We start from the raw sequence: 13,512 nt of genomic DNA, 5'->3' as shown, positions 1-13,512 counted from the left end.
GACCATATGAAACTTTAATAAGCCAGAATGTCATGTTGTATTGTTTAAAAAAAGGGGAGCCCTTTAAATACGTGGACCGAGACAGAGCCAGCTGTTCGGTCCTGCCTTTGCTGCCATGTTATCATAAGGGATTGTCATTGTGACAGCCTAATTTGTTTAGAGGACTCCATCTGTGCCATACATTAACTTTTTCAGAGTAGTAGGAGGCAGTGACAAATCCCTGACATTGCAGTAATAATTAAAGATGAGGAATGAAGATAAGTTCAGTGTGGGTTGGAAGGGATGCCAATCACAAAAAACCCAACGTGCTGAAAAGCAAGTGAATGTTGACAGAGCGGAAGGAGGATTACAATTCACAGCTGTCTGCTTTTATATGCAGAGCTCTTAGGTAGACTGTCAAATATTAATGAAAGGATGGTGCCAGATGTTTTGTTTGTACACAGTCAACAGTTTATGTTGCACCTTCGAAGACAAAGGCTGAATGTGTTCCAGCATCGCTCTGGAAACTGTTGCATGCGTCGGGTTTTCCAGATCGGTGTTAAATTGCACCAGTGGAGCCTGAGTACACAGCAGGTGTATGAGCGCCTTTCTCTTCCTCCAGGATCCTCCTCTCACAGGCAGAGCTGCTGCAACTGCTGGTGTCTAGCACAAGACAGATACATCATCACATCTGACAGCAGTGCAGTCCAGATGAGAGCTTTCCACTTCTCAAATATATCATCTTGTATTTTTTTTAAGTCTGCCTGCTTTGGCTTGTACTCCATAAGACGTGTTCTGTATGTAGAATCAGAGACTAAATTCTAGTCACATCTTACCAAAGCTCCTTTGGCAAAGTAAGTACAGTGCAAAAACACAAAATCATACCAATTATTATTGATGTAGTTTCTGGTGCTGGTATCTTAGTACATTTGAAATGAGACAAAACTCGTAGGTAATTTTACAGCAAGATGTAGGAGGAGGAGCTTGTTTTAAGTAAATAATTCCTTAATATTAATGGAAAAGTACTAGCAGATTATTTCACCTATAAATGAAATAATCTGCTAGTGGAAATAAAACATTTGCATCATTATTACATTACTTTGGCTTCATTTGAAGTGTACTAAAATATCTGCTCTAAAAACTAGATAAAATAAATTCTTGGTAAAATTCTGTATTTTTGCAGTGCAAAGTTTATTTATATAACACTTCTCACAATCATAAAGCGCTGTACAATAAAAATAAAATTTAAATCAAATTATATGGCAAACAAGATCTCTTACAGCTTTCTTTTGACAATGGCTTACTTCTCACCACTCTTCCAAAATATCCAGATTTACTTCAATAGCAGATATTCTGTCAAATGAATCTCCCATTTGAGCTGTGGATCTCTGCAGTTACCATGGATCTCTTGGTTTCCTCTCTTATTAATCCTTTTCTTTCCTGTCCCGATCTTTTAGGTGGACTTCCATGTCAGGTGGCTCATCCTCTTTCCATCTTCAGATCATGGACTGAACAGATTTCTGTGAGATTTTCCAAGCTTGGGATATTGCTTAATGGCATTTAAACATCTCTAATGTTCTCCCGGACTTGTCTGCTGTATTCTTTCACCTTCACGATGATGTTTGTTCTCTAAAAAAATCTCTGGGTTCTTCAGAGAATTCTAGACCTAGTGACCTAGAGTGAGATTACATTACACACAAGTGGACTCGTTTACTAAGTCACTTTTGAAGGTGCTTGGTTGAACTGAATCCTACTTGTGGGTGTCAAAGTAGACGGGGCCAATTGCAGTTCCATGCAATCATTTTCAGATGTCAAAAGTGTTTGAAAGTTATGTGTAAAGGTCTCGGTGTGAATACTTTCATATGGATCTGCAATTCTACAACTGACATAGACAGACTCCTGATATGCCTCAGAACATCCCAGAACAAAACTTTTGGAAACCTGCCAGAGGTCAGTTGTGTGTGAAATTAAATTATGGCCATAAATTTTCACTAGTCACAAAGAAAAAAAAAACTTTCTATTTGAGTTGCATCAACTTCTTGCTTGTCTTAATATTTAAAAGGAATCCACGATTAGTTGAACATGTTGGTAATTTTATAGTAACTTTCCTATTACCTAAAAAAAATGCTGTTTGTAATATGTCAAAACTCATAACTTCAAAAAATTATATTTTATGTTTTTTCACCTGCGCAATGCATGCTGGGTTGATGACGTAGATGGCTAAGTTCTGTACTTCAATCTACAGAGTAAACACAGGAAGGCTAACGTTACCGATTTGTTGTTTATCATATTGCGTTTGACTGGTGTAAATTTAGATAGTTCCAAAAAATAAAAAATAAAAATAAACAAATAGTGAGGTGAGTCTGGTTCATTTATTGCATGAACACTGCCGCCGGCTAGCAAGGGAAAGCGAAGGAGAAACAGAGACGGGCATGGAAGCTCCTTTAAATGACAAGAGCTAAGACCGGATCCTAAACTGCTGTTAAGACCCGACACTGAGCTACTTACAAAACTACTTACCAGATCACGCAGTCTGACCAGAGGTGCGTCATTCATTGTGTCTTTTATGAAGCTGAATGTCCTTTTCCTCCGTTTAGTCCTCCTCATCTTCATTACTTCTTGTGATTTCTACATTTCCATTATTTTCAATGGGCTCCATTTCACGTTGAAAAGTCTTAGCGCATTACTCGTCACTGTTTTTTTCACCACCACCCCAAACCCCTTCACCTTTCTTCTTTTCTATTATGGCGGATCGCAAGCAACTTTAAGGTGCATACTGCCACCTACTGTACACGAGTGTGTAGCAACACTACAGTACCTTACATTCATTAAATTCTGTGTTTTAATTTTCATAATTGCACGAACGGATTTTCATGCTAATCCGTCCGTGCATTAGCATGGACGGAGCTAACGTAATCGGACCAAGCATATGTAAAATTACCCAGAATGCATTGCGGCTCAGATCTGTCTCCAAGTAAAAATCAGTCTGACGTGGCAAACAAGGCTCTGAATTGTTGATCAGCCAAGCAAGAATCTGAAAAGACTCCAGTTGTAAAACTACTCAAAGTGGCATGAGTTTGGTTAAAACTTGTTATTTCTGGCTCCAGAAATAACAGCAAGTACATATCCCAACATTTTTTTTCTTCTCAATTTAATGTTTTTTGGTATCAAGTGTTTTTAGGTTCAGCATTTCAACATATAGCTCAATCGCTGAGTTTTGATCATTTGCAAATCAGTGTGTTTTACTGTGATTTTGTCCTGAAGCTCGAAATATAATGCATGCCATTAATTCCTGTAAGAAAATACTGGATGTGTTCTGCACAGCTACCTGGTCTAATCGCAATAATTAAACATTACATGGAGAGAGATGCATGCCACCCGTGCAGCCCATCTCACTCATACCTGCAACGAGCACACAATGCTCTCAGCCACAATGTGCTCAGAACAACTATGTGGAGAAAAGTGGCACAGGTGTGGTATTTATAATCGATATCCGGCAGCATTATGAATATGGTAATAAGCTCAGCGAGGCGGCAGGCGGGCTGCACATGCAGATGCATCTCCCGAAGGGTCCCAGAGCAAATGAGGTGTACCCGCCTGCTATACCGCAGTTTCATCTGGCTCCAGAAATAACAGCACAGCCCCACTGTACTTCCAATCTATCAGTCCCTCCCCACCCCCCTGGAGTCTGCAGGTGGTATCAGTGGGGGGAAAGGCACGCTGAAGGGAGCGCAGAGGAGAATTTGTAAGGATGTAGCAGCATGGGGGCATTTCTGTAGAATGGCATAGTTAATGAATGACCTGGGTGGTAAATTGTCCATCTTACAGATGATCACTTAACCTTTTTTCTCTGCTTGTTTCTTTGGTATCTTATCCATTGTATGTGGTGATAAACACAAACGTGAGACGGAGACACTGCTGTCACTGATCTAAGGTCTTTAATGCATGAAAAATAACTGTCCGGTGCACTTTAAGAAACATTTCCAGTCAACAGAAAAGCAGAGGATTCACAAGCTAATCACTTCTACTTATTCTCCTCATGAATAGATATTACACAGAGAAGTTCCCTCAGAAGAGTAAATCCTGATAACATTTTGAGTAGTATCTTCTTTTAGATTTTGAGGAGATATAAATAATTTACCGATATGGCTAGCTCAGCATGGGCTTTGATATTTCAAGGATATAAATAGCATTCCCCCTTCCGCCCCAGCCAGCGGCTCTACCCATGAGTGCACACAGATAAATGCTCAATAATTGCTGTATTCGGTCTCCTTTTGTCCAACCCTGTGCACGTTTTTCCCTCATTCCCGCATTTTAAAATTCCCTAAAAGCCCCTGTGCATCATTCACTGCGATCCATCCGGTGATCGCACCTCTACAGTAACTCGATTGATGTTTGCACAGACAGGCATCCCATTAGGACGAGTGGTGCTGAACGCAGGAGTGAGTTATCCTCACATTACTGTGGTGGGAGATTGAGAGGGGACAGATGGTTTTGTTGCCAGCTTTTAATGAAGTGTTGTGAATCAGTTGGTGCAGCCGAGGTGGTCTCGACTGTCACTGCGATAAGAGATGTAGTGTGGAAGGTTAACAAGGGCGCCGACGGAGAGGTGGCTCTGTGATAGCTTTATCATGTCAAACACCAAACCCTAATTAATATTTCAGGTAAGGGTTGACAGCAAAAACTCACGCTCCTTTATGCAAATTGTGATGTAATTAGCTGATAGCTAAAATGGCATAATTTCTTCCTTAGCTTTGAGAATGTCTGTAAAAAAAAAAAAAAAAAAAAAAGAACAGCTTCATCTTAATAACTGCATGGCAGCAGAGTTCAGTCCCACTCTTATCTCCCGTCAACAAAGTGGAGATAAACCATTTCACCTGCGACTGATAATGCAGGGCTGTCAACTTGTCGACTGTGCTGTACATGGTAATTATGTGCTTTGGCTTTCTCCTTTGTCTTTCAGGACACCAAAGGAAAACAAAATACAACTGCAATCAGATTTTTCTCATTAGTCTCGCTCCCCTACACCTGTCAGCTAAAAAACCTGCCATTTTGTACCAGAGAAAGGTTCAATGGGTGGCAACTGTCAGGTTTTACCTGCAGAACACTGGTTTCTGACAAAAAGCAGCACTATCATGAGTGTCTAAGGTCATAATTTTATGCTTAATTAGTGCACTTATAGACACATGCCCCATTTATTTCCATGCCTGATTAAAATGCACCAAACCACAGGAAAACTACAAATATTCACCTTTCCTGTTGCTGGGCTGTAACTGGGTTTAGGCAGAGTTTCGAAATGCAAAATGAAGAAAAAGAGAGCGGGACAAAGCAACAACAGTAGGCTAACTATTCAGAACTGAATTCAAGCTCCAAAGGCTGTTCATGAGTTAATCTTAGTTCAAGACTATTGGTCAAAAAAGATCCAAAATTGACTAATTATTTAAAACAAGGACAGTGTACACTATACATTATCTGCAAGAGGAGAGATTGATTGTTCAGGTTACAGTGTTATATGTGCTAATTTCCACCTGTTGTCACTGATGCAACTGGTACATTTTTTAAAAAGAAAAAATTAATAAAAAGAGCTGGATGCTACTCAGTAAACATAAACATTATGAAAAATGTTCTTAATTGTTCCAAAAGTTAATTTAGACATATTTAATCATAGTGTTTCCAGCAGGCTGGTGGGAACATTGGGTGGATATTCATGCAAGGTATAGTCCACAAAAAATATAAGCTCTGTCATTCTGTTGATGAGGATAAACTCCCAGATCAACTTAAGCTGGATCATCTTATGACTTTAGAAATGGAAACCATCAAGAACATCTAGATCATCTTAAAAAGAAAAAGAAAAGTTTTCAACCGTTCATGGCCCATCTTTGTTGCTCCCTTGGAAAGTCTGAACTGTGAAGTTTGTGGTGTGGGCAGAGAGGTGACCTTTGAAGGTATTGACTGGATCCTCCATGTCAGTGCAGAAAAAAAAATAAATTAGGGGAACCACCACTTTTCCTCCCATCCCTTCAGGATCCTTTTTGAAGTTTAAAAAGACTTTCTTACAACCATTACATCAATTAGTCATTGCAGGAAGTATTGCTTGTGCACATTCGTAGTGAGCCTTCCTGCCTATGTCGTGAGTGGTTCATTGTAAATGCCTGACAGAAAATTAAATGAAATCTACATTTTTAGAGTGAATGGTCATAAACTTTTGATCAAATGATGTTATAGGTAGCCTGGTTATTCATTTTATCTCTTCCACGTGTCAGTACCCTGCACATTTTGAAGTTCCACATAAAAACACTAGCGTGAATGTAGTTTCTTCCCAATTAAGATTTTGCTAAATAGTTTTTCTTTTTAATCCAAACTAATTTGTTTAATTGTTTTCAGTTGGAAAACAAAATCCCACACTGTACTTTAAAATGTTCAGAATGTGTGTGTTTTATAAGTTGATTTTTAGTCTACAATTGTAGATTTTAGTTTGATTTGTATTTAAAATTATTTCGGTAATGTCAAACAAACTTAACCCTGGTTGCTAATAATGAAATTAACAGAATAACAGCATTTAGTCTTTGTTATTCATTCTGAGCCATGTCTGTTTATCTCTGGAAAAGTTGAGTCCATTTCAGCTGGCATACGCACCAACATCTATCTTAGATCTCAGCAGGTTTTTCTAAGTGTGTGGGTTGTACCAGACAGCTGAATTATGTTCAAATGAGTCTGTAGAGTCTGCTCACTCAGCGCAACACAGGCGAGGATCATATGGAACTGGCAAAGACAGTCTCTCATCTTTTACTAATGTTTTCTCATGTTGACATAAAATTCTGCTTCAACTCTGGATGTATTTTACAGTAACTTCAGAAAATTGTCTCATTTATAATGACAATGTGAAAAAATGTAACAATAAATAAGTAAGGAGTTTAAAATAAGTCTTTTGTGTTGAAAGTTTGCATTTGTCTGTGTCCATCCATCAGTTGCAGAGTTTTGCATGACTACCTCCAGCAGCCAATGGGCAAGAGGTGGAGAACACTGTACAGGACAGCAGGGCAGATAATCATGTGTGCAAATACTCCCACCTACAGGTAATTAGCAGCTAGCATAAAATGCATGATAAGATACAGTAAGAGAACATTCATACTCAATGCCGGACGGTCTCAGCTGGTTATTTTATCCCGGGACACTAATAATTGTGCCACCACATAACAAATATGTTTTTTGTGGGACTTAAAACATAACAATTTTGTGTATTGGGTTTAGAATTGAAGGTTGAGTGCTGCAGCGTGTGGCTCCAGTTGACAGCACATGTTTTACCATGTATTTTAATGTAGCTTGTGCACACCGGTGTAATTTTCTCAGCACACTTTAGTCTTTGCATGCTGTTTCAGCGCCTTTGTAGAGATTTTGTGTGCTTAAAGGAGACAAGGCAACAAAGCACCTCCCTTCTCTACTTTGTGCAGCTCTATTTATTTATACCTACAGAGAAAATGATTTTGAACTTCCATGTTGCTCAGCATCTCAGCATGCAGCGTTTGTCCTTTTTGAAAGCAGAGATATTACATTTGAGAATCAGGCTTTGTGACATTCCTGATAAGGGTAACCTCCTCAGTCATTTCTCTTACTGGGGAGAAGGAAGGTGAGTTTGCCTCTGCAAGCGTTCAATGACAGCAGACCAAGACAGCAAAGGACAGGCTGCAGCAAAAGTGCTCAGAGAAACAAGCAGCACTCCCCTTTGATCCTTCTGGGATTTTGTCACATTACAGACGTGTGTTTCATTGGGATTTTGTGTGAAAGACCAACACGAAGTACCAAATAATTGTGAAGTGGAATAAAAACGAGGTCTGGCCTTCAAATGTCTTTGAACAAATAAAAAACTAAAAAGAGTGATGAGGATTTGTATTTGCCCCCTTTTATTCTGACAACCTTAAATAAAATCCAACACAACCAATTACCTGAAAAGGCCACCCTTTAATTAAATAAAGTCCCCTTATGTGCAGTTCAATCTTAATATAAATCCAAATGTTGTGTGGAGACTTAGGAGATTTGCTAGTGACCAACCATGGTAAAAAAGCTAGAAACATCTTGGTGTTCACTTAAAAGCGGCTCAGAGACCCTTTTAACTCTGGAGAAGCTACAAACATCAACTGCTCATATGGGGAACTTTGGCTTCAGTTTAGCTATTGTCCAAATATTGCTGTTTTAAAGGGGCAGTTTTATGTAAAATTGACTTTGAGCTTCATATCATAATATTTCCTCATCAAAAACATACTTGGAGTGTTGCCTTGATTCTTTCATCCATGTTTGAAAAATGCTTTAATCTCCCGTGGCAACCAGTCAGTTGTGCAAAACGTCTGGGTGGACCTAGCGCCGCCTTCGAGGACAAAACTTCACTTTGGAGTTGCAGTTTCCAAGCTTCCAGCTTCCACCTCCACTGTGACTTCCCCACTCAGCTCCTTCAGACTAGCCAGCTGCATTTAGCAAAGAGTTCCTTCCCATTGAAACTCTGGTAAAAACTTTGTTAAAGGGTCAATCGGAGCGATGTGATGACCTCCTGAAGGCGGAGTATTGGAAAGAAGAGAACTTTCTTAAAGAGACAGAGTCCCCATTTCAAGGTACTAAATTACAAATTCAAATATGACTTAGTCATATTTCTGCTGCATAAATGCAATTGAAGGTAGCAATGTTACCTTCAGTTGCAAAAATGGTGCTATTTGCCTGGAAATTACATAATGCTGCCCCTAAAGGAGTAGAAAGAAGAAAGTCTTATCATATCTAGTTTGCACGAGTATTGAAGATAATAGCAAAAGCAGTGGCAAACATGTGGAAGAAGATGCTGGTTAGTGTTTGCAAAGCAACCAATCCAGGTGTGCCATTCGTTTTTCCCTTGCTGCTCATTGGCCGTACTCTTGAGAGTGGAAATAAAGACATTTTTTACATTAGCTTCTAGTGTTTTACTAATGTTCCAATGTGTTTATTTATGCATATTAAAGTGTAGCTGGTGCATCACCAGTTGGAATGAACAATGGTGGTGTGGTGAGGGAGTCTAGATTTTCTAGCTGATTTTATAGCTGTTGGCTCCTAAACAGGGAAGATGGTTAGAGCTGAAAAGATGGATGAAGCTTAATCCAGGAAAAAAATCCAGTCCTGGAAGAAAACCTATCAGAAACCTCAAGAAACTAGAGATGGGGTGAAAGTTCACCTTCCCGGCAAACAACAACCCTACATTTACAACCATATCTACAAGACAGTCATATTAGAGAATGGTCTACTCAAAATACAGACAAAGTTCCAACAGTGAATTTGTGCTAAACTTAAAAATGTTCAGCTTTTTACAGCCTGTCTGGTCATCAGCTATTTTGCAAATACAAGGTATGCAGCATTTTCTAAATTTGTATTTTTGTTTTCCTGTATTTTTGTGTATAATTTCAAAATTATGCACCATCTTATGTGGATCTATCAAACACACTGACCTCTGTAGTTTGACAAGTTTCTGGGTATGAATACTTTTTCAATCCACTGGAGAACTGCTGCAGATATGAGCACAGATGGCCAAATACGAGCAGGAAGCATAAACACAAAACATACATTTTTAGCTGTAAAACTGTTTGTCATTGTCGAATACTTTGCAAATTAACATCAGACAATAAGTTCCAGACAACAGAGACATAAAGGGACAATCTGCAACTATCACACTGAAAGCCCACTTCATTTATCAGCAAGGCAGTTGTTTTTAATATGTTCTCTGCTGTAACTGAGGGCAACGCTGAGGCATCAACATGACTTTGCAAAAAAAAAAAAAAAAAAGCGTCCTCCAAAAAGCAACATGAAAATAAGCTCCAAACAGATTTAGAGTTATTCAGCATTGATCTGGAAACCAGTTTTAACAAACAGGAATTTGCACCAACTAGGACTTTTGGTGCAAACCATAACTGAATAAAGTTAGTTATGGTTTACTTCAAGTTAAAAATGATACCACCATTTGAGTTCGCTGCCAAAGACACATTCCCTGAGTTTGTGTGTCTGACGAGATTTATGGAACAACCAGGAAAAAGAAGAAGCAGCAGACAGACACAGTGCAGGCAGCTCACCGGCAGCGCTCAGTCCTTCAGGGTTGGCGCTCAGCTCGGTCACGTCAACCACGCAGCATCCCAGGTGCCGGGTACCGCCGTCCTCCATCTGTCCAAACTGCCCCTCTCTTCTCCCCCTCGCTCCCCCTCCGCCTCCTCTCCCACGGAAAACCACAGTCCAGTCCAGCGCTCCGGCTCTAACGCACCCTGCCAGACAGAAAAGGCTGTCACAGAAATAGCAGTCCGCCCGCCTCGCTGTTCTGCTGCCTCACGGCGTGCTCTCTGTCGGCTCTACGGATGCCTTGTGGAAACTAGTGAGGAAGAGAGGAACCGGCGAGGGACCTGGAGCAGCATCAGTAGGGGAGGGTGAGAAAGAGAGAGGGAGGAGAGATGAGGAACGTGAGGCTCAGAATGAAAGAGAAAGCAGGACAGAATTGATGTTTTGTGCGATGCACGGTCCTATCCATCAATCCTGGGCTGACAGTGGGGGCGCCCGGAGCTGGCTGCACGGTGCAAACACAGCCAGAAAGACAACAACTCTGCAACGCTCTCTCACTCCCTCCACACCCCCCCACCCCCACCCCTACTGCGCAGCCACTGCTGCATCCAGACAGCAGCAGGGGTCCCTCTGATTTGTGACATCCGTCTCCCTCCCTTTCAGCAGCTCCCCTCCAGCCCCCACACCTCTCTCGGCACTCCACCACCTTTTTCCCCTCTTCTCTATCAGGAAAACAAATAACAAGCTTTCGACCGCCGAAGCTCCCCGGAGTGAAGCCAGAATCGTGCAGCATGTCATTTCAGAAGTTGCACACACATAAAGGCTGAGGAAGAGTCACAATAGAAACCCCAAGTTTCCCCCGTTGTCCATCAACAGGTTAAAACCACAAAGAAAGAGCGGTGATTAGCAGGACCTGATGACGTCACAAGGCAGCAGGAATATTCTGATTTATTCAGAGGTTGGTTAAAGAGCTTCGCTGCGTTTTTTATGTGCTGCCCTCACTCTGCCTCCTCCCGCTCATAATGAGGAGGTTATTGTTAGTTATTTGGCCTCCTTGTGTTTGATGCCATAGAAAGCTCCGGATCAATATTAATTTAGACCTGGCTGCTTGGGCCGAGCGCTGCTGCCATTTCTACCAAGAACCAGTAAAGATACAGTGAAAGCAGCAGCCTTTTGACATTTAATAGTGCCCTGCAAAATTATTCATACCCCTTTAGCTTTTCCACACTCTGACGTTAGAAATGCAATATGTGATACGTGTCGTCTAAATTTTATGCAATAAAAATATATGTACATGGTTTTCCACATATTAAAAACTAAAAAATGAAAATGCTGGCTTGCATTGTTCTTTGAAAAATCAAATCAAGGTCAGTCAGAGCAAATGGAAAATATCAGTAAATAGCAGTTTAAAGTTTTGGCAGAGTCTTGATTGGATCAGGTGTCTGACTTGGAGCTCTGTTTTTTTAGAGGAGTAGTTCTACTGGAGGGAGACTTTTAACATTTAAAAAATATTCCAGTAGGTAAATAAAACATTTATGAGGTGGACATTCAGACCTTTCTAAAATAATTTTTGTGCCATTCTTTTTCCATTGCTGGATTATTTATTCAGAACTGGATATTTGCGGTTCAGCATCCAAACATGACTCCAAATTGTGTGTGTAAAATTTGCCTATTTGTAGATTATCTTTTCCTAGAGCATATCTAAAATATTCAAAGAAAACGCAGTTTGGGTAGTTAAAATGTGTAACTGCAATGCTACATGACAAACTATTAATTTGTGTTTGCAGAGCAGCCAATCCAAGGGCACCATTCATTTTCAGGGCCAGTGATTGGCTGAACCTCTGAAGAACGGAGGTAAAAGAGATTGGAGATCAGGGGTGTCAAACTCATTTACAATTTCATTTTTGGCCAAAACATGATCATGAAGGGCTGGAAGTCAGTTACAGCAGAATGCATTGATAAAAATAAAAACCCCCATTAACAAACTGTTAAATATTAATAGACCGCTGTCACGGCATTCGATGAGTACTTCTTGAAATTAAATAATATTGAACATCTTTTAACTGTCATGATCCGTGTTTCTGTGTATTTATTTTTAAGGGTTTTCTGTGTTCAGTTTCTGTTCTGAGTCTCTGTTGTCTCTGTGCCTTCCCCGTTGATTGCCTCCCAGGTGTGTCTAGTTACCTGTTTACCCTCCCTGTGTATTTAAACCCACCTGTTGTCTCTGTCTCTTGTCGGGTCCTTGTCTATGATAGTTCGTCTGCCAGCACAGTTGAGCTGTTAAGTCCTGTGTCGGCATTAGCTTGTCGCGTCAGTCTGTTTAATTCAGTTGCTACCGGCGCTGAGCCTGTGTGTTTCCACTCTGCCGTGCTGCCTGAGATCTGGACTGTTTTTGAGCTACGCTCTTCATTAAATTCATCATTTTCTTCTACAACCTGCGTCTCTTCTCACCACCACCAACCACTCCACATGATATTTACATTGATCCACTTTGGCAGTATACAGATGAGAAATGCTTTGATAAATATTTAAGCACACAACTTTTATCTTGAAAGTTCTATTTATGTCCCTCTGATGTGTTTTAAGTGTTTCTAGACATGTAACATTCAAATATTTTCAGATTTTAGCCATTCATAAGTGGCCATGGTTCCTAATCCTCAACAATATTGGGGCTTCACTGTGTCCATCTTCATGTTGTCACTGTTTATTAACAGACCTACTTGACATGAGAGCTCAAATGATCCTACAATGAATAACTATTTACTGATAAAGGCAACTTCTGAAGTGGTTAAACTGGATTTTATTTCAAAGTTTCCACCACATCAAATCCCAATACGTACACTGGAGTTTGTTCAAGTTACACAACCAAACATTAAAGTCTGAGATGTGTGAATATTTTTCTCAAGTGTTTGAGTACTTCTAAGGTACCGGTGGAGTGTGCGCCTATGATGAGCACTTTTGCTGCACTTCTGTTGTATATTGCCATAATTGTTAGTAACGAACACCAAAACAGAAAAATACTCAACTTACTATTCATTCTGAAGAGAGAAGACTGAAGAGGTTATCCATATCATTGATGTCACAAAGTTCAATCTTCAACTATAAATCTCCTCCTTTATAAAGAGAAAAATATGGCATACTGAGCTGCAGAACTTTAGAAGTGACACAGAAGTTCAAATTCATTTTCTCTGTAGGTATAAATAAACAGAGCTGCACAAAAAAGAGAGAAAGCATGAGTTGTGTTGCCTCATCTCTGTTCAGCACACAGATCCTTCACAGGGAAGCTGGAACAGCATGCAAAATCTAAGGTCTGCAGAGAAAATGACACCGGTTTGCTTAAACACACTAACATACGTGATAAAACATGCTCTATTAACTGCAGCCATACATGGAAGCCTTGTAAACCAAGGTGTTTATTTGTTTCAGTCCGTACCAAGATGTATGGTGGCACAGTTGTTTGTACTGTTGCTTTGCAGA

At 40.2% G+C, this 13,512-nt stretch overlaps 1 protein-coding gene across 1 annotated transcript in view; it reads right to left on the bottom strand.

Moving 5' to 3' along the window:
• inpp4b (inositol polyphosphate-4-phosphatase type II B) overlaps positions 1 to 10,280 on the bottom strand; it is a 188,130-nt gene extending 177,850 nt beyond the window's left edge. The window contains exon 1 of the mRNA XM_088006342.1: positions 10,059 to 10,280. Within this exon, the coding sequence (XP_087862468.1) occupies positions 10,059 to 10,146 (88 nt within the window). The 5' untranslated portion in view covers positions 10,147 to 10,280. The remainder of the gene's footprint in view (positions 1 to 10,058) is intronic.
• Between the last annotated feature and the right edge of the window lie 3,232 nt (positions 10,281 to 13,512).

Source organism: Poecilia mexicana, unplaced genomic scaffold, assembly GCF_051168715.1.
Source record: "Poecilia mexicana isolate PSO_F unplaced genomic scaffold, ASM5116871v1 scaffold_1, whole genome shotgun sequence".
Taxonomy (NCBI): Eukaryota; Metazoa; Chordata; class Actinopteri; order Cyprinodontiformes; family Poeciliidae; genus Poecilia; species Poecilia mexicana.
The sequence above is the reverse complement of the archived record's forward strand: the minus strand, read 5'-3'. Positions and strand labels throughout refer to the sequence as shown.